The following is a 26,030-nucleotide window of genomic DNA, read 5'->3' as shown; positions in this document are numbered from 1 at the left end:
CACTGCGGCTCGAGTGGAGAGAGATTTGTTCTTGAAACAAGGCCTAGCATTAGAAATTCAAAAGCGAAAAGCTAGATTTAGAGGCCATTATGGTAGTTCCGCAAAATATTTAGCCAAATTATCTAAAGGCTGGTCTCAGAAGAATTTTATAGCCACAATTAGGATCGGGGATAGAAGGATCACTAATATTTCTGTGATAAGACGTGAATTCGTTAAATACTTTCAAGAGGTTTACTCAGCAGGAGCAGACAATTTAGAGAATAAACAGGAATTTTGGAAAAGAGTAGTGCTACCCAAAATAGATCCCCAGGACCTGAGCCGGTTGAATGAACCTATATCACTACGTGAGATCTCAGATGCCATTAAGCAGGCTAAGTCAAATAAGACTCCAGGTCCGGATGCTCTCCCATCTGAGTTTTACAAACTTCTACATGACCAAATCCTCCCCACACTAGTGGCACTTTTCAATGTATATTATATTAAAAATCAAATGCAGTCGAGATTCTTCTCGGCGTCGAAGGTGGCGCTGATCTTAAAAAAGATAAAAACCCAGAAATCCTGTCTTCCTATAGGCCTATATTGTTATTAAATCAAGATTATAAGCTTTTAACTGCTATTATTGCATCTAGACTTAAGCACATCTTGGAGCCATTAATACACCCGGATCAAGCAGGCTTCATGGTGGGGAGAAATTCGGTGAAGAATCTTCGAAAAGCAATGTTGGTTATTGACCACTTCTGGAATAGATCAATTAAAAAAAAAAAAAAGAGGCACATTTCAACATAGATCTAGCCCTACTTACAGTCGACGCCGAGAAGGCATTTGACTGCATAGTATGGGACCACATGTTCAGTGCGCTTAAAGGATTTGGTCTTATAGGGAATTTTTATCATTTTACACGTGTATTATATCAGGCTCCAGCATCTGCCATTATTGTTAATGGGGAAGTAACAGAGTTTTACTCTCCAACGAGGCACACGCCAGGGCTGTCCCCTTTCCCCTTTACCTTTCAATCTATCATTAGAGCCACTGGCAATTTTATTAAGAAAAGAGCTAAAAAGAATTAAGTTAAGGGACAAGAATCTTGTGACATTATTTGCCGATGATATTCTACTTTTTTTAAGTAACACTAAACAATCCATACCCCAACTGTTAAAGATTATTGAAATATTTAGTTCGATTTCTGGTTATAAAATTAACTGGGGGAAATCGGAACTGCTTTGGATTCATAAACTTAAGACCCATGTTCTACATCCTTTTAAAGAAGTACAGGAAATTAAGTATCTAGGTATTATTTTAGGTAAGAATCCTTCTCTATGGTATGATTTAAACTTTCGGAAATGTATCGATATGTTCAAACAGAAACAAACAGCGTGGCATAATCTTCCCATTTCCCTCTCTGCGAGAGTAATGCTAATTAAAGCAATCTTATTCCCTAAATTACTTTATTTACTCCAGAATCTCCCTCTTAATTACTAAAAAGGACTTAAAATTCTTACCAACGTTATTTACTAGATTTATATGGCATGGGAAGAAAGCCAGGATCTCACTGGTTAAACTATCACATTTTAAAGCACATGGCGGTCTGGCATTGCCCAATATTCAGTTCTATAATTATGCTGCACTTGTTAAATTCGCATTAGACTGGATATCAGAAAAAGAACATGTTTCCTTTCTTGGATTAGAAACATAATTGGTAGCCCCATTTTCTTTGAAAGCACTGATCCATATTCCATTTACGATGTTGCCAGTAAATGTGGCACATCTATATACATTTAAGTATATAATTCTGGCATGGCAAAAAGTTTGTTCGGAGCTACATATTAATTTTTGCAGATCCGTATTTCTTCCCCTAGTAGGGAATCCGGATTTCACTCCGGGCTTACATATAAAGTCTTCTCCACTTGGGCCAGGAATGGCCTTAAAAATATAAAGGTTATCTGCGTAAATGAAATCTTATTAAGACATTAACCTCCTTTTATGCTCATCTCCAGGCACAACATTGGATCAGGACTTTACGAGCAGAGGGTGAAACTAGTCTCTCACTGGGAGACTTAGATGATGTGATTAGATTATATCACGCTGGGAAAGTGTCTATCTCAATCCTTTATAAATTTGCTCATTAAGTATCATGGGCTGTTCCATATTGGAGAACTAGAGAGGAAATGGAACAAGTCCCCCCTAAATTCTACTAGAGAACATATCTTACAAAGCTTTAAATTGATTGATTAAACTCAAGTCTTTATAGATTGGAAGGAATCGCATTTTAAGTTAAGTTTATTATACATTACACCAGCCAAAATGTCAAAATGGTATAAAAAAGAAGTTAAGTGCCCTAAATGCAATGCCAGGGAGGCAGATGAAGTACATTGCTTTTGGAGCTGCCCTAAAGCGTCCCAGTTCTGGAGCAAAGTATGTTTTTGGGTGAATAAGGTGAATCCCTGTAGTTTCATTTTTGAGTCAAGACATATCTTCTTCCTCGTAAACCATGAGGAACCTTATGTGAATATTAGGCTCATAAACACATCAATTTTAGTAGGTTGCAATGTCATGCTCAGGAATTGGAAATCTTCCCGGGAACCTAAATTCAAGTAGTTTGTAAATAAAATCTATCACCAGATTACTATAGAACAATTTAAATTTAAGAGATGCTAGTGATAAGTCAATACAAAGATTTTTTTTTTAAATGGGAAAAAGTAATACTTCCTGGCTGATTGACCAGCATAGGAAGGTTCAGGCAGTTAGCGAGGTTACTTATTATTAGCATCAAGATCTAGATGTTATCTTCCTTTTCCTTGCTAATGTTTACACCTTGATTGATAGTTTTTCTTTTCACACAATGATTTTTACTTAACAAGTTTAATAGGTGTTAATTTACTGTGTTACTGAAGAAATGTTGTTTCCTTATTATGTAACCAAAGTGATTACAATTGACATCCCTCTTTCTTTATGTACCCTGGATTGATATTTCAATAAAAAAATTTAAAAAATAAAAAAGAAAGGTCCCATCCTTTTTGGGAACTACAAAAAGATTTGAATAAAAACCCTGTCCTTGTTCCTGTATTGGAATGGGACAAATTACTCCCATGGAAGAGAGGTCTTTTGCACAATGTAAGAACACCTCTCTTTTAATCTGGTCTGCAGATAATCTTGAAAGAAGAATCTTCCTCAGGGGGAGGAATTTCTGAACTCCAGTTTGTATCCCTGAGACACTATTTCTATTACCCAGGGATCCTGAACATCTTGTATCCAAGCTTGAATGAAGAAGTAAAGTCTGCTCCCTAGCAGATCCGGTCCCAGTTCAGGGACAAACCCTTCATGCTGACTTGGAAGCAGCAGCAGGTTTCTTGGATTGTTTACCCTTGTTCCACGATTGGTTGGGTCTCCAGGTAGTCTTGGATTGCGAATAGTTCCCTTCCTATTTAGAGGAAGGAGGAGTTTCCATTGAAATTTCGAAAGGAACGAAAATTACCCTGTCGACCTCTCTGCTTGGATCTTTTATCCCGAGGGAAGAGATGACCCTTGCCTCCCGTGATGTCGGAAATACATTTCCTTCAAGTCAGGTCCAAACAGGGTCTTCCCCTTGTAAGGAATAGCCAGAAGTTTAGACTTAGGACACATCCGCAGACCAAGGCTTCAACCATAAGGCTCTGCGGGCTAAGATGGAAAAACCCGAACTCTTAGCAGCCAATTTAGTAATCTGCAGAGAAGCATCCGTAATAAACGAATTAGCTAATTTAAAAGCTTTAATCCGATCCTGTATCTCTTCCAAAGAAGTCTCAGTCTTAAGAGACTCCACAATAGCATCAAAGCAATAAGCTGCCGCACTAGTGACCGTAACAATGCAAGTAGCCGGTTGCAATAGCAAACCCTGGTGAACATAGATCCTTTTAAGTAGACCCTTCAACTTCTTATCCATATGATCTTTAAAAGCACAACTTTCCTCAATAGGAATAGTAGTCCGTTTAGCCAAGGTGGAAATAGCTCCCTCCACCTTAAGAACCGTCTACCAAGATTCCCTGACAGCGTCAGCTATAGGGAACATCATCTTGAAAATGGGAGGAGAGAAGGGAATACCTTGTCTCTCCCATTCCTTATAAATAATCTCTGAAGTTCTCTTGGAAACTGGAAAAACAGAGTAAGAAGGAACTTCTAAGTATCTGTCCAACTTACTCAACTTCTCCGGAGGGACCACTATTGAATCACAGTCGTCCAAAGTCACCAAAACCTCCCTTAGTAACAGGCGGAGGTGTTCTGGCTTAAACCGGAAAGAAACCACTTCTGAATCAGAGGTAAGGAACTTCCTGAGTTAGAAATATCACCATCCGATAGAACCTCCATACCCCCCCAACTCAGAGCCCTGGGAGGGTATGTCTGAGATCGCCATTATAGTATCAGAAACTTCATTGACCACGTAGTTGTCCTTCCTTTTATGCTTGCCTTGAAATATGGGAAAAGCAGATAGCGAATCAGAAAGTGTAGAGGACATAACTGCAGCTATGTCCTTTAACGTGGCTGCAGCCGAAACTTGAGAAGAAGTACATGGCACTGCTTGAGCGGGTGTTAAGGGTTGGGACGCTTGGGAAGAAAGCTGCGGCATACTCTGCATCTCATCGTTAGAATCCTGAGAAGAATCCGCTTTGGACAATTTTTTTATCAAAGAAAATGTTGTCTCTATAGAGTAAAGCCCTCTCAATGCATGAGGAACAAAAAGGAACAGGAGGTTCCACATTGGCATTCAAATACATGGCACATGTAACATTCTGGACATCTTCCAAGTCCATAATAGTTAAAAAGGAAAAATTGGTATTGGCCCTTTAAGTTATATAAGCCCCTTAAATTTGTAGCCAAAACACTGTGTACAAGCACTAAACATTTTCTCTTAATAAATCCTGAAAAATAACAGGATACTGTGCCTTTAAAAATAAAACAAAATCCAACAATTTTACTGCACTGGATAATCTTTTAAACAATCTTTTTACTAAGCATTTTATCCAGAAAAAAGAAATGACACCTCCTCGCCTCAACAGCTTTGCTGAGGCGCCTACCTGCCACACGGTACCCCGACCACTCTCCCAGTAAACTTCTGATCGGGTCTCAGAACGCTAAAAACCGCCTGCTTGCTCTGAACCATGCGGTTTTAGCGTAACACCCGATAGCGATGAGGATCACTGATACCACTGGAAGTCGGGACTCTGGAGCAATTAACAACTGTGCGGCTGCTCTGACTGAAGCGCGCAAAAGCTATCTCCGCCCTTCGTGGGCGTCCCGAAAAAACTCCCTGGCTAAGACTTTAATAAAAAAAAAGCTGATCGCCGTAGTGTTATCCCAAGCGTAGCCAAGAAAAATACAGCTTTGTACAAGAGCCTTCTACTCAAGAAGCCCCAGACAAATATAGCCCCAAGCGTCTTGCCCACAGTGCTTATAAACTGTCTTGCAGGGGAGCCCTCACCGTAAAGAGCCCATGCCCCCATTAACATAGCCCCAGCATAGGTCTGTATAAGTGCTCCAGCATGAGAGCCATAAAAATTGTCTATTAGGGAACGCCCTTCAACCTAGAGAGCCCATGTTCCCAATGACATATGAATAATGAAGTGCATAGTTATTTCTGAGATAATATATGGCCCAAAATAATAAAAACTGCACTTACCTCGATATTATCCGACAGCATGACAGCTCCAACAGGATCAAGAGGTCTTCTCCCTCCTATAGCCCTGTGGACACAGAAAGGGCCTGAGTTAGTATCTGCTTAGCCCATCACCAGAAGGGCAGCAACACAGTATGGGAGGCGCAGTGAGAATTGTGTCCCACCAGTTCCGATTGCTTTAAAGCCACCAATAGCTCTACTCTAGAGACTGACAAGGACTATGGCTACACCCCAGAATAAAATAGCACTCACTGGTACCATTTTAAAAATAATAAACTCTTGATTGAAGAATCTAATCTAACACCTCACTTTAACTCTTCCTATCACTAACACAGGCAAAGAGAATGACTGGAGTGGGAGGGAAGGGAGGAGCTATATAACAGCTCTGCTGTGGTGCTCTTTGCCTCCTCCTGCTGAGTAATCCCACAAGGGCGTAATCCCACAAGGATGAAATCCGTGGACTCATTGCGTCTTTAAAAAGAAACAATTTCACAACACTCAAAAGTTATTTTCCCCAGCAAAAACTGAAACTCTATATATCCTCTATATAACGCACTATAACATATAAATTTATGCAGGGTACAGACATAAGCAATAAAAGGCAGTGCTTCGTTTTCTAAAAAGGCGGAAAAAAATACTCCAACTCAGAGATATTGCTTCTCATAAGGCAATATGAATTATGCAGTTCCCTTAGAAATGGCGCCCTACGCGCTCTCTTTTCAGTTATTAGCCAAGTTTCAAACTTTCAATGGGTCAGATAATCCTACCAGAGGAAGCTGCCCAAGTACAGGTTAAAACCCAAATAGTACTCAATAAATCTAAGCCCCAAGGTGGTTTACCCCTTCCTTACTATGAAGAAGAGTAACTCCTAGTCTTCAAGTCTCATGACCAACGTGCCTGCAAACTGCCTAATTCTCCCTCAGGATTTGACCCACTAATAGCAGAAGATCCTAAACCCCTTTAGTGCCAGCCTTCTAGCCCCAGAAGAACAAAGGCACTTACCTGCATTCTAGCCGTCCAGCAGTCAGACGACTCACAAAGTATGAGAGGATGCCGCTCCTCACAGAGACCTGTGTAAAAAGAGTAAATCTACTCAGGCTTTCTATACCAGGGCAGCAACATGTTAGAAAAACGCAGTAAAGCCCACTTTACAAGTTCCTTACTGCTTTAAAGCTACCACAGCCCTGCTGAAGAGACCAACGTAGAGTACAGCTAAGCCCAGCTAGTGATGGAAGGTCAGAGCAAGACTGCCCTGACTTCAAATAAAAAAAATCTTGATAGAAGAATCATAATCAGAACACCTAATTACTTCACCTCCTCCTTGCACTAGAGGCAAAGAGAATGACTGGGGGTTGTGGGTAGGGAAGTGATATTTAACAACTTTGCTGTGGTGCTCTTTGCCTCCTCCTGCTGGCCAGGAGTGATAGTCCCAAAAGTAATTGATGATGATCCGTGGACTCACCATGTTATTAGAAAGAAAAAAGGCTAGCTATTTCATATGACAAAAAGGCTAAAAATAGTTTTCAAAACAATACAATACACTATCCGGTAAAATGGGATTAGTAACAGATTAAAGGGAGCAAATTCACTGCACAGGTCCCTTTAGTCATTGAGAACAAACTGATTTATTTCAGAGGTAATAACATGTAAGCAAGGCAGCAATGTCTGGTAACAGTGATGGTGGCCAGGGGCAGTAGAATTAAAGAATAATAAAACACAAAATAGGTCTCTTACCAAGATGGCAGGTTCCACTGGATGAGACTGTGGAGCAAGGACACCGATCACACAGGTTTTCTGTCCCACTGTCTGGGAGACAAAAAGAAATATCTTCAGCAAGCAAACAGGGTTTTTGTGCAGGACAAACAAATCTGATGAAATTCAAGGCAATGACTAGGAATCCAGTCTACAGACCATTTGTTCACAATCACATTATTTTGAATAAACCTAAAAGTAATCAGTCAGAATCATTTACCTAGAAATAAAATCTAAAAACAAAAATTTATGCTTACCTGATAAATTTGTTTCTTCAAGATGTGATGAGTCCACAGGTTCATCTTAATTACTGTTGGGAACCAATACCCAAGCTAGAGGACACAGATAAATAGGGGGGAAACAAGCATGCCTAAACCGAAGGCACCACCGCCTGCAGAACCTTTCTCCCAAAAGCCGCCACAGCCGAGGCAAAAGTATAAAATCTGTAAAATTTAGCAAACGTATGTAAGGACAAAGTTTCAGGCTTGCAAATTTATTCCATAGAAGCTTCATTTTTGAAAGCCCAAGAAAAACTACAGCCCTGGTGGAATGAGTCGTAATTCTCTCTGGAGGTTGCTTGCCAGCAGACTCATATGCCAGGCAAGAGTAGAAGCAGTAGCTTTCTGACCCCTATGCTTCCCAGCAAAACAAAGAGCAGAAGACATGCAAAAGACCTTAGTCGCCTCCAAAAAGAACTTAAGGGCACGAACCACATCCACATGTGCAACAGACGTTCTTTATCCTAAGGCGGCTTTGGACACAGCGATAGAACAACAATCTCCTGATTAATAGTCTTAGTGGAAACAACTTTGGGAAGGAACCCCACAACCTAGTGCGAAGAACCGCCTTATCCGCATGAAAGATGAGGGGAATCAAACTGCAAGGCGGAGAGTTCAGAAACCCTCTGCGCAGAAGAAATATCCAAAAGAAAAAGCACTTTCCAAGACAACAATTTAATGTCTACAGAATGCATTGGCTCAAACGGAATCCTCTGCAAAACTTTAGGAACATGATTAAGACTCCAAGGTGGAGCAACAGGCTTAAACACAGGCCTTATTCTGACCAAGGCCTGACAAAAGGAATGAACGTCTGGGACATCTGTCAAACGCTTGTTTAAATGAACAGATAAGGCCGAAATGTGATCCTTCAGAGTACTAACAGATAACCCCTTTCTCCAGACCCTCCTGAAGAAAAGACAAAATTCTTGGAATCCTAACCCTACTCCAAGAGTAGCCCTTGGATTCACACCAATAAAGATATTTCCTCCATATCTTATAGTAAATCTTCCTAGTAACAGGCTTACGAGCCTGAATCAGTCTAAATTACTGACCCAGAGAACCCAGAGATAGAATCAAGCATTCATTCTCCAGGCAGTCAGCTTCAGAGTAACGAGATTTGGGTGGAAGAAGGGCCACTGAAGAAGGTCCTTCCTCAGAGGTAACCTCCACGGAGGTAGAGACGACCTCTCCACCAGATCCACATACCAGCTCCTTCAAGGCCAAGCTGGAGCAATTAGGATCACTGATGCCCTTTCCTGCTTTATGCGGGCGATCACCAGAGGAAGGAGAGCAAACAGAGGAAACAGATTGGCCATACTGAAATTCCAAGGGACTGCCAATGCATCTATTAGGCAGGCCTGAGGATCCCTCAATCTGGAACCGTATTTCAAAAGCTTGGCATTCTGTCAAGACGGCATCAAATCCAACTCCGGAATCCCCCATTTGGAGACCAACCTGGAGAACACCTCCGGATTAAGTTCCCATTCCCCGGGATGGAATGTCTGTCTGCTTAGGAAATCCGCTTCCCATTTGTCCATGCCCGGTAGGTGGATGGCAGAAAGACAACAACCATGAGCTTCCGCCCACTGAATGATCTGAGACACCTCCCTCATGGCCAGAGAACTCAGAGTTCCCCACTGGTGGTTGATGTAAGCCACTGAAGTTATGTTGTCCGATTGGAACCTGATGAACTGGCTCAGGGCCAACTGAGGCCAAGCCAACAGTGCGTTGAAAATTGCTCTCAACTCTAAGATGTTGATCGGCAGCACAGACTCCATTCGAGACCAAAGCCCCTGCGCCTTTAATGAATTCCAGATTGCTCCTCAGCCCACAAACTGGCGTCCGTGGTCACTATTACCGCAGAAGGCCTACGAAAGCAGGTGCCCTGAGACAGGTGTTCCAGAGAGAGCCACCACCGACGAGAGACCCTAATCTTCTGATCTAGAGTTAACTTTGGGGATAAATCCACATAGTCCCTGTTCCATTGACTGAGCATGCACAACTGCAGAGCTCTCAGATAAAATTGAGCAAATGGAACAATGCCCATGGTGGCCACCGTCAGACCAATTACTACCATGCATTGGGCGATTTAAGGTAGAGCCGTCCCAGCAAGGTTCGACAAGTGTAAAGGAGCTTCGCTTTTCTGGCCTCTGTCAGAAAGATCTTCATCAGAACAAAATCTATTATTGTTCCTAGGAAAACCACCCTCAAATCTATTATTGTTCCTAGGAAAACCACCCTTGTCGCCGGGACCAGGGAGCTCTTTCCCCCCCAATTTATTTTCCATCCGTGAGATTGGAGAAAAGCCAGAAACATCTCCGTGTGAGATGTTGCTTGATGAAAAGTCAGCGCCTGTACCAGAATGTCGTCCAGGTAGGTAGCCACTGGAATCCCCTTGGACCGAACCACTGCTAAGAGAGCTCCTAGAACCTTTGAGAATATCCTGAGAGCCATGGCTAGGCCGAAAGGTAGGGCCACAAACTAGAAGTGTTGGTCGAGGAAGGCAAATCTCAGGAACTTGTGATGATCCCTGTAAATGGGAACATGCAAGTATGCATCCTTTAGGTCTATGGTTGTCATAATTTGTCCCTCTTGAATCAGAGGAAGATTCGTACGAATGGTTTCCATCTTGAAGGATGGGACCTTGAGGAACTTGTTTAGATATTTTAAGTCCAGAATGGGTCGGAAGGTCCCCTCTTTTTTGGGTACCACAAATTTGAGTAAAACCCCAAACCCTGTTCCTGCTTTGGGTACAATCAACGCAATTCAAGAACGCCTCTATCTGATCTGAAGATAATCTGGAAAGGTGAAACCTGCCACTGGGAGAGCAATTATTGAACTCCAACTTGTAACCCTGGGAGACAATTTCCACGGTCCAAGGATCTGGACTTGAGAGAACTGAGACAGCCTGCCCCCTACGTGATCCAAGCCTGGATAGGGGGAAACCCATTCATGCTGACTTAAGAGTCAGTAGTAGATTTTTTAAACTGCTTCCCCTAGTTCCAAGACTAAATATAGCTTCCAGGAGGGCTTGGAATTGTCCTGTTTGGACGAGGAAGAGGAATGCTTTCCTCTAAAGTTCCAAAAGGAACGAAAATTAGTCTGACATCCCTTTGGTCTGTTTTTTTTTTTATCTTGAGGCAGAAAAGATCCCTTTCCACCTGTAATGTCAAATGATCTCAGCCAGTCCCGGTCCAAACAAGGTTTTACCCTTGTAAGGAAGAGTCATAAGCTTGACCTTAGAAGAAACATCGGCTGACCAAGACTTCAACCATAAAGCCCTTCTGGCTAACACTGCAAAACAGGAAGCCTTAGGTCCCAGTCTAAGAACTTGAACAGCATCTGCAATATAGGAATTGGCTAACTTAAGAGCCTTAATCCTATCCTGAATCTCGTCTAAGGGCATCTCATCCTGAAGATAATCAGACAAGGCATCAAACCAATAGGAAACTGCACTAGTCACCATGGCAATACAAACTACTGGCTGCCATTGGAGACCAGGGTGTACATAAATCTTTAAGTATGCTTCCATCTTTTTATACATTGGATCCTTAAAAGAGCAACTATCCTTAATGGGAATAGTGGTTCTCTTAGCCAAGGTGGAGATGGCCCCTTCCACCTTAGGGACTGTAGACCAAGACTCTTTGATAGAAGTCTCCACCGGAAACATTTTTCTAAACACCGGGGACGGGGTAAAAAGGCACTCCAGGCTTCATTCATTCCAAAGTTATGATTCCCTTAGCCCGATCTGGTACAGGAAACACCTCTGAGGAGGAAGGGACATTAAAAAAAAAAAAAAAAAAAAAAAGCTATTCAGTTTACTAAACTTAGGCGGAACTACCGCCTGGGTCTCTGAATCATCCAGAGTAGCTTAAACCTCCTTTAATAGTAACCGGAGGTGTTCAAGCTTAAACCTGAAGGAAACTCCTTCATCAGACAAAGGAATTATACTGACCAAATCTGATATCTCACCCTTAGAATGAGAGCCTTCCCCGTCCTCAGATCTATGAGGCGACCGAGACTCATCGCCAGGGACAGACACCTTATTCTCTGAATTCCTAGATTTCCTCTTGTGCTTCCCCGAAAACCTGGGAAACTCGTCTAATGCTGCAGATACCGCTGAGAATACCGGTGCAGCAATCTCTGCCTTTAAAAACACTCCACTGGGAGTTAGCGAGGAACTGCAGTACACAGTGTTAGATGCCAAAGAGGCTTGGGAAGAAATAGGAGATGGCCCTGGTAACACCTGGACAGCATCCTCCTGAGAGACATTAGGCTCCACATTAAAAAAAACAAAAAAAGGGGCAGAGCAGGCCATCGAAGTGAATGGCTGCACTTTAAGTGAGCTGCTGCTGTATGCCCTAATAAAGGAGGAATTGTGCCTCAAAATGCACCCAAATTGATCCCAAACAGGCACAATCACCCACTGCAGAAGACACATGTAGTTGTGAGCTGGGATTGAGGCCTGAAAAGCAACTTTGCATACCACGCCGTTTTTGCTGGACTGGCTAAAAAATCTAGTCCCCGGCTTCAGCTGCGGCCTACATCGCAACACTGCATAAACTGCTCAATCCACCCTTCTACCTCCAGATTTCATTCTGGGAGCTACACAAGCAAAGGAAGCCCAATCCTGGACCTTATCTGCAGTTTGTACCAAGAAATATGAAAAGAAACTTAGGCCTACCACGTGGGTGAGATTGAAGCAATGAAGTGAAACCACACACTATACCACCTCTCAATCACCCAGCATAATAATATGATTACCTATATAATCTACAAGCAAATCTTATGCTGACATTATACAGTAATAGAGCACAGTTTCATAGCAGATGCATAACTATTTTTCAACACACTCAAAGCTCTTTTCAAAGGACTTTCTTAGTTGTCATACAACAAAATCTCTCACTTACTGCTGTTCCCGAGCTGCTCCTGACAGGGGCCCTTAACTTGGCTGAAATACCACCTCTATTAAATTTGCTATATACTACCATTGTGGGCTGCTGCCAAAGAGAAAAAAAAAAAAGCAATAAAGAGAAATGTCTGCTAACAAACTTAAACCAGGGAAAACCCTTAAAAGTCTTCACAGCACAACTACATCAATGAACAATTTTTTTAAGCCTCTGGAATCTTCAGATCCCTGCATTGACATTTCAGACCCTGTACCATCCCTGTTTCAGGCTGCTTTGGCACCAGAAACTGAAATGGCGGAACCTATGCAAGTACCAAAGTCTTTTCTGGAATCAATCCCCTCTAAACAGGACTTCACAAACTTGATCACACAAGTTAAATCTTGTATCAAAGAAAAAATATCGGAGCTCCGGAAGGAGATGCACGAAATTGGGGACAGAGTTGAATCTTTGGTGTATTTCAGTATCCTCCTCTAATCTGAAATATCAAATCTGCAGCAAAGTGTCCAAGCCCAGAATAATGTTATTCTACAACTTCAAGATAAACTTGAAGATAGAGAACAGGAGCAGGAGACAAAATCTGAGAATCAGAGGAATACAGGAATCTATCGCACCTGATGTACTAGATGCCTATCTACAAGGCCTCTTTCAGCACCTCAGGGGCCCCACCCTAACAACTCCCATAGCTATGGACAGATTTCACAGAGCCTTAAGGCCCAGGCACAAAGAAGGCCTACCTCCGAGAGATGTGATCATACGCTTCCGTATCAGCAAAAAGAAGACATTATGAAACTGGCACGAAACGCTGCCTCGCTATCATACCAAGGATCTACCTTATCAATCTTTGTAGACCTTTCCCAAAGAACGCTACAAAGACTAAGGGAATTTGCCCCTCTGACGACCCTACTGAGGAAAAACAACACTCCCTACAGATGGGGCTTCCCGTGCCACATTCAACTTACTTGGGAAGGCTAGAAGGAAACCTGCATGGACCCTGGTGACAGAGGACTTTTGCAAAGAACTCAATCTCCCCAACCCAGGCCATGCCCAAACCCCCACACCATTTAGGCCCAGAAAGTACTTCCCTCCTATACAAGAACCTAGACCTCAAAGAGCCGCATGGCAGTCATCAACCACCAAAAAACAAAAGAAATCCTCAGACTTCCTGAAGGAAAATGGGTGAGATCTTTCTAATGCACTGGTATAGAAATCCTAATTTACAGCGCAATACTCATTGCCTTAATGTTTAGTTCATACTGTATTTTTTACAATGTTCTCTGAAGAGTTTAAGATTTTAAATCGCCTCCAATTTAGGGATCTTTAATGCTTCCCCTTAAATTGTACTATATTTATCCAATTCCCCCCCTCCATTTTGTACTATGCATTCTTGTATTGTTATATTCTTGTATTTCTCCTTGCATATCAATGCATGCCTATACATATATTTGTATACCTACTTATTCTCTAATCCAGATAATGGCCAACAAATGTCACTTATATGCAAGATAGAATGCCATATGTTTTTTCTTACACCCCTTTGTGTATGGGCTGCATTGTTCTACTGTTAGTTAGTTAGTTTTGTTAAAATTGTTTTATATGTTTACCACTTTTTTGAGATTTTTGAGTGAAACACCAACTATCACACACGTATATACTCCAAGATTGTTTTATATGTTCACCACTCTTGAGATTTTTGAGTGAAGCACCAACTCTACACATGTACTTACCCCTGCATAACCCATGTCCTCACAATTAATTGATCAAAAATTCAATGTAATCTCCATCAACACCAAAGGGCTTAATTCTCCACATAAGAGATCCAAAGCCTTCCACGACTTAATACACAAGAATGGCAGCGTGCTGTTTCTCCAAGAGACTTATTTCAGAAGAGGGAAAGAACCTAAATACTTTTCATCTAATTAGGTACATTTGCAGTCGCAACAGCCCACGGACCATACAACACAATTTCGTCCCGGGTGAATGACGTCATCCGCCAAGGCAGCGTGATCTCTCCAGCAGATGGGGCCTCAATCCTGGCAAGGTGCAAAGCTCTAGGGTGCTGGAACTGTCCGCCCAAAGTAGTACCAAGGGATGAAAGAGCTGCACACAGTTTCAAAATGTTCAACTTCACAATTTTATTGCAGAAGTAAAAGTTACCAACACAAACACAGAAACAAGGTAGTCTGACGCGTTTACCGCCCTCTAGTGGCACTTCATCAGAGACTTAATGACAATGTACATAATCCATCCTTAAATAGCAGTACTTTCCCACACATAAATTTAAAGATACATGCAAACCATTATTAAAAACAGAAAAAAGTACTCATCAGCAGTGCTGTTTTAAACTAATATCCACATTCTACAAATAGGCTTATCCATTACAAAGAACTCATTAACTTGCAGCTTAATTGCCTGCACATTTAGGCACATCAATGCTGTTCAAAAGAAAAGTCAAATTCCCTACCAGATCCCCTAATTAAAATAGATGTAGAGAAAGCCATAAAGGAATACTTCTCCCTAAATAGCACCCCTGACATTCTTCTGGGAACCCTTTGGGAGGCCCATAAATGCGTTAGAGGTATACTGATAAAACAAAGCCATTAAAAACAAAACAAGCAAAAATACTTGAAACTAACGCAGGACATCATTAAATTAGACTACATCCATAAAAGACACCCGATAGACGCGACTACACAAACAAAACTAGATCAAGCCAGAGCCCAACTTAATGACTATCTTGACATCAAAGCCCAAACCACTGCCTTCTTACTGAGACAAAAATTCCATACCCAAGGAAACAATCATGGGAAATTACTAGCGAGGACCCTTAAACGCAAAACCATGCAGTCATATGTCCACTCACTCATTAACCGAAACTCAGAAAAAATAATTGACTATAAAACCATAGCAAACATGTTCCAAGATTATTATTCCAAACTATACAACTTATTCCCAGACCGCCCTGACAAGAAACACAATAGTTGCAAATCATATCTCTCCCCTTTAAAGCTCCCCCAGGTTCACACGGATCACCTTCTGTCCCTCACTGAACCATTCTCACTTCAGGAAATAGATAAGGCCATAAAATCCCTCAAACAAGGGAAAAGCCCTGGTCCAGACGGATTCAGTAATTTCTACTACAAAAATTTTAAGTCTTTGCTAATGCAGACACTTTTAAAACTTTACAATCAAGGGAGATGCTTCCGGGCGGCGGCCATGATGGCTGCTTATTTCAAGAGCTGAAGAGTTGGTCTGATATAACCACTGCATATCACCTGACTACGGCACCATCCAGGATCAAAAGTGTTATATATCTAAACTATAGCTGTTACTGAATAATTTGATCTCAAAAGTGGAGCCACCTTCATCCTTGTTATACTGGAACGGTGAGGGACGCCGTGGCGGCCTAAAATAAGGCCCGACCGTCACCTAACCCCCCCGGTGATCCGGGTATAACAGCTTGCTAAGCTGTCTTTCAGAACTCTCTATGCTATGGCGCTTAACACCCGATTGTTAGAAGCTACGATATGCTCTTTACTAGAGGAACAATATCAGAAATTGGCCTATCTAATCTCCGGTGAGTTCAGCATACGACCCCAGTCTAATTTACCAGAAGATGAAGACCGACTTCATATAGCACCGGATGTCTCGCTAAGTGCTGAGATTCCCTTGCCGCCCTCTTACATTGCGACTAGCTTACCCGCTCCTCCGGCTAGAGAGGCGATCGCGATGCCGCCACTGTTATCGCAGCCTAAGGGTGACCGCACATCTCAGATTCCCCTGCCGCCCTCTTACATTGCCACTAGCTTACCTGCTCCTCCGGCAAGAGATGCGATCGCAGGGCCGTCTAAGGGTGGCCGCACGCCTCAGAGGCTCAGGCGCATGAGAAGACGGCGGAGAAGATCAGGCCTGACCTCCCTAACACTTCTCCCATTAAACAGCCGGTCTAAAGGGCTGGCAACTGGGCGACTCGCTCAGCCAGATGGAGAAAAGACTCGGCGGGCTTCTTTTCCTTTTGCCTCCTGTGACCCGCACATTGTGAGTATGATTGGTTTTGCTGCAGACAATGGTTTGTACACAGGGAGAGCTTTATTGAACACTAATGGGTCACGGAACCCCACTGAATATCGGGGCCTATGGAGTTCAGACTCCCCGGAGGGATATGTGTACTTTCAGGGACGCTCCGGTATAGGCTAACTCCACGGAGCATTTCACTGCCACTACTACCAAGGTAACCTGGAAAGACATTCAGCATTATACTCCCACTAAAAGATGATGGTAGGGGATAATACCGGTGATTTCTCATAAGAGGATCAGATGATTAGAATGTCGGAGGTGCTTTGTTGAGTCTTCCTCCGTTATTGTACCCATTTATGTAACTTTTCCATATATCAAGAGACAGCATAATTATCTAAGATATCAGTATAATGTGTGATCTTCAGGAGTTCCTGTCTGGGGTCTTTTACAATGACGAAGTTCCTTCTGATAATCTAAGAGACTCCTGCGAATAAGGACTTTTCGTCTACTTGGTGGTGTAACTTTCCATCGCTGCTTTACCTAGCCCCTAGCACAAGGAATGTTGCCCTCCTTAGAGCTTTAAATTTTGTGTACTGGCCTTATCTGTCTGGTTTAATAGAATGGTCAGAGTCAAAACCAGGGCTTAGTTAATATATTGAACAGCACTGTTGTATAATTTAATTTTATTTGTTTTCCCTTTTTTTTTTTTCTCTTCTTCTTTCTCTTCACAAAAGTATTAGTGTGCACCCTACCATTTAGTCCATAATTAATAGTTGGGCTGCTTCTATTTAGTTTAACATATTTCCATGTGGTATAATGGGCAGGAGTAACACAAAATATATTATTCATGTCACTGCCAGTTATTCATTTTCTAGGACAGTCAAAAACTGCCCAGCCAGCAAACTTCAGTTCATCATGTTTGACCTAGTTGGCGATATGCTTTTCTATACATATCTAGAAGTATCTACATAATTTACAAAATTGTACAGTGTCTATTACTACTATAATATGTTTAATCTGCTAATGATTCAATAACCTAGCTAATTTGGTTGCCACCTCTACTGCACACCCATGTATAGCAGAAGATAGACTTACAGAGCTCTGCTTTACCTACTCTACCTGTATGAAACAATCCAATATGAGCCTAATGTACATAGTTATCCCTAACATGATCTTTCACTCACAAGAGAATATTACCGTGAATATAGACCCTATGATACTGTAGGTGCTTTGTGTAGAGTTATATGTGTTACATACTGGAAATTTAATCTAGTATGTCGCCTAAGGTACAAAAAAGGCCATCAAGGTTCACTTACCCTCTCTCTGTAATTTATGCTAGTAAAGCGGGACACATGGGTGAGTTGTTAACTAGTAAAACGCCATAAAATGCATATAAACTTCGTTTTGTAGCTATTATTGCAATCCAGTTATGCCTAGCTTCTTATATTACTGATACCTCAGGGTCCAAGAGTGGCCCGATATAATTCACTTCCTAGATAAGCTTGTACCATAGTAATCCTACTTGTTCTGGTTTATGCTTTTCCAAGCTCATGAGAGGCTATAGATTAATTTACCTCCATTGAACATTGTTACCTCATTAAGGTCCAAAAGTGGCCTATTATTCCAAGAGGAGTACCATTTAAATTTGAAAATGAGGTTACAGTTACCTTTGCCTATTTACTTTTTGAATATTTAAGTATATGAGACTATACGTTATTTTACCAATGTGATTTTACTCTGTATGTAATTCTTAAGTTTTGGCAACTTAACATGTTTTGTATATGTTATTTACCTCAATAAAAAATTAAAATACCAAAAAAAAAAAAAAAAAAAAAAACACTTTACAATCAAATAGACTCGGATCACCCATTCCCAGAAAACAGGCTAGAAGCATATATTACAGTGTTGCCTAAGCCAAACCATCAACTAACCCAGCCAACTTTCGCCCCATCTCGCTACTCAATGTCGATCTCAAACTTTACTCTAAGATTCTAGCCAACAGACTAAACCCAATTCTCCCACAGACGCAGAGAAGGCGTTTGACCGCCTAGACTGGACATTCCTACAACACACTTTACATAACTTTGGTATCCCAAAAGATTTTATCTCAAATTTTAGCCCTTTATACCTCCCCGTCAGCAGAGGTCAAAGTCAATGGTCTTTTATCTAATAGCTTCAAGATCAGAAATGGAACGAGGAAGGAATGCCCACTTTCCCCCCTCGATGGAAATCTTAGCTACTAAACTATGAAATTCACCTGATATCGGAGGTATTAAAATTAAAAATTCAGAATTCAAATTGGCACTATTCGCCGACGACCTCCTAATGACCCTCATAGAACCACTCAGCTCCCTCTCGAAGGCACACCCTGTGCTCAAAGATTATGGTAAAGTATCCAATTTCTCAATTAATTTTGGTAAGTCGGAAATCCTTCCAATACATATCCCGTAAGTTGACCTTGCCAAAATAAGCACAATAGCCCCATTCACTGTCAACCCCTGCTCACTAAAATATCTAGGAACACAGCTCTCACCAGATCTCAAAGATCTAATCAAATTGAATTATGACTCATTCTTCTCATCCATCTTGACTAACATAACACAGTGACTTCCTAAGCAAATCTTTTGGCTAGGAAGGATCGGGGCGGTGAAAAACATAATTTATGTAAGAACTTACCTGATAAATTAATTTCTTTCATATTAGCAAGAGTCCATGAGCTAGTGACGTATGGGATATAAATTCCTACCAGGAGGGGCAAAGTTTCCCAAACCTCAAAATGCCTATAAATACACCCCTCACCAGACCCACAAATCAGTTTAACGAATAGCCAAGAAGTGGGGTGATAAGAAAAAAGTGCGAAAGCATAAAAAATAAGGAATTGGAATAATTGTGCTTTATACAAAAAAATCATAACCACCACAAAAAGGGTGGGCCTCATGGACTCTTGCTAATATGAAAGAAATGAATTTATCAGGTAAGTTCTTACATAAATTATGTTTTCTTTCATGTAATTAGCAAGAGTCCATGAGCTAGTGACGTATGGGATAATGAATACCCAAGATGTGGATCTTCCACGCAAGAGTCACTAGAGAGGGATAAAATAAAGACAGCCAATTCGGCTGAAAAATAATCCACACCCAAAACAAAGTTTAAATCTTATAATGAAAAAAACTGAAAATATAAGCAGAAGAATCAAACTGAAAAAGCTGCCTGAAGTACTTTTCTACCAAAAACTGCTTCAGAAGAAGAAAACACATCAAAATGGTAGAATTTAGTAAAAGTATGCAAAGAAGACCAAGTTGCTGCTTTGCAAATCTGATCAACCGAAGCTTCATTCTTAAATGCCCAGGAAGTAGAGACTGACCTAGTCGAATGAGCTGCAATCCTTTGAGGCGGAGTTCTACCTGACTCAACATAAGCATGATGAATCAAAGACTTTAACCAAGATGCCAAGGAAATGGCAGAAGCCTTCTGACCTTTCCTAGAACCAGAAAAGATAAAAAATAGACTAGAAATCTTTCGGAAATCTTTAGTAGCTTCAACATAATATTTCAAAGCTCTAACTACATCCAAAGAATGCAACAATCTTTCCTTAGAATTCTTAGGATTAGGACACAATGAAGGAACCACAATTTCTCTACTAATGTTGTTAGAATTCACAACATTAGGTAAAAATTTAAAAGAAGTTCGCAACACCGCCTTATCCTGATGAAAAATCAGAAAAGGAGACTCACAAGAAAGAGCAGATAATTCAGAAACTCTTCTAGCAGAAGAGATGGCCAAAAGAAACAAAACTTTCCAAGAAAGTAATTTAATATCCAGCGAATGCATAGGTTCAAACGGAGGAGCTTGAAGAGCTCCCAGAACCAAATTCAAACTCCAAGGAGGAGAAATTGACTTAATGACAGGTTTTATACGAACCAAAGCTTGTACAAAACAATGAATATCAGGAAGACTAGCAATCTTTCTGTGAAAATGAACAGAAAGAGCAGAGATTTGTCCTTTCAATGAACTTGCAGACAAACCTTTATCCAAACCATCCTGAAGAAACTGTAACATTTTAGGAATTCTAAAAGAATGCCAAGAAAAATGATGAGAAGAACACCAAGAAATGCAAGTCTTCCAGACTCGATAATATATCTTCCTAGATACAGATTTACGAGCCTGTAACATAGTATTAATTACGAAGTCAAAGAAACCTCTATGACTGAGAATCAAGCGTTCAATCTCCATACCTTCAAATTTAAGGATTTGAGATCCTGATGGAAAAACAGAATTTATGCTTACCTGATAAATTACTTTCTCCAACGGTGTGTCCGGTCCACGGCGTCATCCTTACTTGTGGGACATTCTCTTCCCCAACAGGAAATGGCAAAGAGCCCAGCAAAGCTGGTCACATGATCCCTCCTAGGCTCCGCCTACCCCAGTCATTCGACCGACGTAAAGGAGGAATATGCATAGGAGAAATCATATGAAACCGTGGTGACTGTAGTTAGAGAAAATAATTCATCAGACCTGATTAAAAAACCAGGGCGGGCCGTGGACCGGACACACCGTTGGAGAAAGTAATTTATCAGGTAAGCATAAATTCTGTTTTCTCCAACATAGGTGTGTCCGGTCCACGGCGTCATCCTTACTTGTGGGAACCAATACCAAAGCTTTAGGACACGGATGATGGGAGGGAGCAAATCAGGTCACCGAGATGGAAGGCACCACGGCTTGCAAAACCTTTCTCCCAAAAATAGCCTCAGAAGAAGCAAAAGTATCAAATTTGTAAAATTTGGTAAAAGTGTGCAGTGAAGACCAAGTCGCTGCCTTACATATCTGATCAACAGAAGCCTCGTTCTTGAAGGCCCATGTGGAAGCCACAGCCCTAGTGGAGTGAGCTGTGATTCTTTCAGGAGGCTGCCGTCCGGCAGTTTCATAAGCCAATCGGATGATGCTTCTAAGCCAAAAAAGAGAGAGAGGTAGAAGTTGCTTTTTGACCTCTCCTTTTACCAGAATAAACAACAAACAAAGAAGATGTTTGTCTGAAATCCTTTGTAGCCTCTAAATAGAATTTTAGAGCACGAACTACATCCAAATTGTGCAACAAACGTTCCTTCTTTGAAACTGGATTCGGACACAAAGAAGGCACAACTATCTCCTGGTTAATATTTTTGTTAGAAACAACTTTCGGAAGAAAACCAGGTTTAGTACGCAAAACCACCTTATCTGCATGGAACACCAGATAAGGAGGAGAACACTGCAGAGCAGATAACTCTGAAACTCTTCTAGCAGAAGAAATTGCAACCAAAACTTTCCAAGATAATAACTTAATATCTACGGAATGTAAGGGTTCAAACGGAACCCCTTGAAGAACTGAAAGAACTAAATTGAAACTCCAAGGAGGAGTCAAAGGTTTGTAAACAGGCTTGATTCTAACCAGAGCCTGAACAAAAGCTTGAACATCTGGCACAGCCGCCAGCTTTTTGTGAAGTAAAACAGATAAAGCAGAAATCTGTCCCTTCAAAGAACTTGCAGATAATCCTTTCTCCAAACCCTCTTGTAGAAAGGATAGAATCTTAGGAATTTTTATCTTGTTCCATGGGAATCCTTTAGATTCACACCAACAGATATATTTTTTCCATATTTTATGGTAAATTTTCCTAGTTACAGGCTTTCTAGCCTGAATAAGAGTATCAATGACAGAATCTGAAAACCCACGCTTTGATAAAATCAAGCGTTCAATCTCCAAGCAGTCAGTTGGAGTGAGGCCAGATTCGGATGTTCGAATGGACCTTGAACAAGAAGGTCCTGTCTCAAAGGTAGCTTCCATGGTGGAGCCGATGACATATTCACCAGGTCTGCAAACCAAGTTCTGCGTGGCCACGCAGGAGCTATCAAGATCACCGAAGCCCTCTCCTGATTGATCCTGGCTACCAGCCTGGGAATGAGAGGAAACGGTGGGAATACATAAGCTAGGTTGAAGGTCCAAGGTGCTACTAGTGCATCTACTAGAGTCGCCTTGGGATCCCTGGATCTGGACCCGTAGCAAGGAACCTTGAAGTTCTGACGAGACGCCATCAGATCCATGTCTGGAATGCCCCATAATTGAGTTATTTGGGCAAAGATTTCCGGATGGAGTTCCCACTCCCCCGGATGGAAAGTCTGACGACTCAGAAAATCCGCTTCCCAATTTTCCACTCCTGGGATGTGGATTGCAGACAAGTGGCAGGAGTGATTCTCCGCCCATTTAATTATTTTGGTCACTTCTTCCATCGCCAGGGAACTCCTTGTTCCCCCCTGATGGTTGATATATGCAACAGTCGTCATGTTGTCTGATTGAAACCTTATGAATTTGGCCTTTGCTAGTTGAGGCCAAGCTTTGAGAGCATTGAATATCGCTCTCAGTTCCAGAATGTTTATCGGGAGAAGAGATTCTTCCCGAGACCATAGACCCTGAGCTTTCAGGGGTTCCCAGACCGCGCCCCAGCCCACCAGACTGGCGTCGGTCGTGACAATGACCCACTCTGGTCTGCGGAAGCTCATTCCCTGTGACAGGTTGTCCAGGGTCAGCCACCAACGGAGTGAATCTCTGGTTCTCTGATCTACTTGGATCGTCGGAGACAAGTCTGTATAATCCCCATTCCACTGTCTGAGCATGCACAGTTGTAATGGTCTTAGATGAATTCGCGCAAAAGGAACTATGTAAATTGCCGCAACCATCAAACCTATTACTTCCATGCACTGCGCTATGCAAGGAAGAAGAACAGAATGAAGTACTTGACAAGAGCTTAGAAGTTTTGATTTTCTGGTCTCTGTCAGAAAAATCTTCATTTCTAAGGAATCTATTATTGTTCCCAAGAAGGGAACTCTTGTTGACGGGGATAGAGAACTTTTTTCTACGTTCACTTTCCACCCGTGAGATCTGAGAAAGGCTAGGACAATGTCCGTATGAGCCTTTGCTTTTGACAGAGACGACGCTTGAATCAGAATGTCGTCCAAGTAAGGTACTACTGCAATGCCCCTTGGTCTTAGCACCGCTAGAAGGGACCCTAGTACCTTTGTGAAAATCCTTGGAGCAGTGGCTAATCCGAATGGAAGTGCCACAAACTGGTAATGCTTGTCCAGAAAGGCGAACCTTAGGAACAGATGATGTTCATTGTGGATAGGAATATGTAGATACGCATCCTTTAAATCCACCGTGGTCATGAATTGACCTTCCTGGATGGTAGGAAGAATTGTTCGAATGGTTTCCATTTTGAACGATGGAACCCTGAGAAATTTGTTTAGAATCTTGAGATCTAAAATTGGTCTGAATGTTCCCTCTTTTTTGGGAACTATGAACAGATTGGAGTAAAACCCCATCCCTTGTTCTCCTAATGGAACAGGATGAATCACTCCCATTCTTAACAGGTCTTCTACACAATGTAAGAATGCCTGTCTTTTTATTTGGTTTGAAGACAATTGAGACCTGTGGAACCTTCCCCTTGGGGGTAGTTCCTTGAATTCCAGGAGATAACCTTGAGAAACTATTTCTAGCGCCCAAGGATCCTGAACATCTCTTGCCCAAGCCTGAGCAAAGAGAGAGAGTCTGCCCCCCACCAGATCCGGTCCCGGATCGGGGGCCAACACTTCATGCTGTTTTAGTAGCAGTGGCAGGTTTCTTGGCCTGCTTACCCTTGTTCCAGCCTTGAATCGGTCTCCAGGCTGGTTTGGTTTGAGAACTATTACCCTCTTGCTTAGCGGGTGTAGAATTTGAGGCTGGTCCGTTTCTGCGAAAGGGACGAAAATTTGGCTTATTTTTAGCCTTAAAAGACCTATCCTGAGGAAGGGCGTGGCCCATTCCCCCAGTGATGTCTGAAATAATCTCTTTCAAGTCAGGGCCAAACAGCGTTTTACCCTTGAAAGGGATGTTAAGCAATTTGTTCTTGGAGGACACATCCACTGACCAAGACTTTAGCCAAAGCGCTCTGCGCGCCACAATAGCAAAACCTGAATTTTTCGCCGCTAATCTAGCTAATTGCAAAGTGGCGTCTAAGATAAAAGAGTTAGCCAATTTAAGTGCTTGAACTCTGTCCATAACCTCCTCATACGAAGATTCTTTATTGAGCGACTTTTCTAGTTCTTCGAACCAGAAACACGCTGCTGTAGTGACAGGAACAATGCATGAAATTGGTTGTAGAAGGTAACCTTGCTGAACAAACATCTTTTTAAGCAAACCCTCTAATTTTTTATCCATAGGATCTTTGAAAGCACAACTATCTTCTATAGGGATAGTAGTGCGTTTGTTTAGAGTAGAAACCGCCCCCTCGACCTTGGGGACTGTCTGCCATAAGTCCTTTCTGGGGTCGACCATAGGAAATAATTTCTTAAATATAGGGGGAGGAACAAAAAGGTATGCCGGGCCTTTCCCATTCCTTATTTACAATGTCCGCCACCCGCTTGGGTATAGGAAAAGCATCGGGGGGCACCGGGACCTCTAGGAACTTGTCCATCTTACATAATTTCTCTGGAATGACCAAATTGTCACAATCATCCAGAGTAGATAACACCTCCTTAAGCAGAGCGCGGAGATGTTCTAATTTAAATTTAAATGTAATAACATCAGGTTCAGCTTGTTGAGAAATTTTTCCTGAATCTGAAATTTCTCCCTCAGACAAAACCTCCCTCCTGGCCCCTTCAGATTGGTGTGAGGGTATGTCAGAACCATTATCATCAGCCTCCTCATGCTCTTCAGTATCTAAAACAGAGCAATCGCGCTTTCTCTGATAAGTGGGCATTTTGGACAAAATGTTTTTAATAGAATTATCCATTACAGCCTTTAATTGCTGCATAGTAAGAAGTATTGGCGCACTAGATGTACTAGGGACCTCTTGTGTGGGCAAGACTGGTGTAGACACAGAAGGGGATGATGCAGTACCATGCTTACTCCCCTCACTTGAGGAATCATCTTGGGCAACCTCATTATCAGTGGCATCATTGTCCCTACTTTGTTTGGACATGTCACATTCATCACATATTTAAATGGGGAGGAACCTTGGCTTTCAAACATACAGAACATCGTCTATCTGATGGTTCAGACATGTTAACAGGCATAAACTTGATAACAAAGCACAAAAAACGTTTTAAAATAAAACCGTTACTGTCACTTTAAATTTTAAACTGAACACACTTTATTACTGAATATGTGAAAAAGTATGAAGGAATTGTTCAAAATTCACCAAAATTTCACCAGTGTCTTAAAGCCTTAAAGTATTGCACACCAAATTTGAAAGCTTTAACTCTTAAAATAACGGAACCGGAGCAGTTTTTACATTTAACCCCTATACAGTCCCTGGTATCTGCTTTGCTGAGACCCGACCAAGCCCAGAGGGGAATACGATACCAAATGACGCCTTCAATAAGCTTTTTCAGTGGTTCTTAGCTCCTCACACATGCATCTGC

The 26,030-nt window shown here is 41.8% G+C and overlaps 1 protein-coding gene across 1 annotated transcript in view; it reads right to left on the bottom strand.

The window, feature by feature from the left end:
• MEGF9 (multiple EGF like domains 9) overlaps nucleotides 1–26,030 on the bottom strand; it is a 217,202-nt gene that overhangs the window by 85,040 nt on the left and 106,132 nt on the right. Inside the window, exon 4 of the mRNA XM_053695645.1 lies at nucleotides 7,382–7,453. Coding sequence (XP_053551620.1) covers nucleotides 7,382–7,453 — 72 coding nt within the window. The remainder of the gene's footprint in view (nucleotides 1–7,381; nucleotides 7,454–26,030) is intronic.

The sequence above is a fragment of the Bombina bombina genome, chromosome 12 (genome assembly GCF_027579735.1).
Source record: "Bombina bombina isolate aBomBom1 chromosome 12, aBomBom1.pri, whole genome shotgun sequence".
In the NCBI taxonomy this organism is placed as follows: domain Eukaryota; kingdom Metazoa; phylum Chordata; class Amphibia; order Anura; family Bombinatoridae; genus Bombina; species Bombina bombina.
Note: the sequence above shows the minus strand (reverse complement) of the source record. Positions and strands in the feature narration are given on the sequence as shown.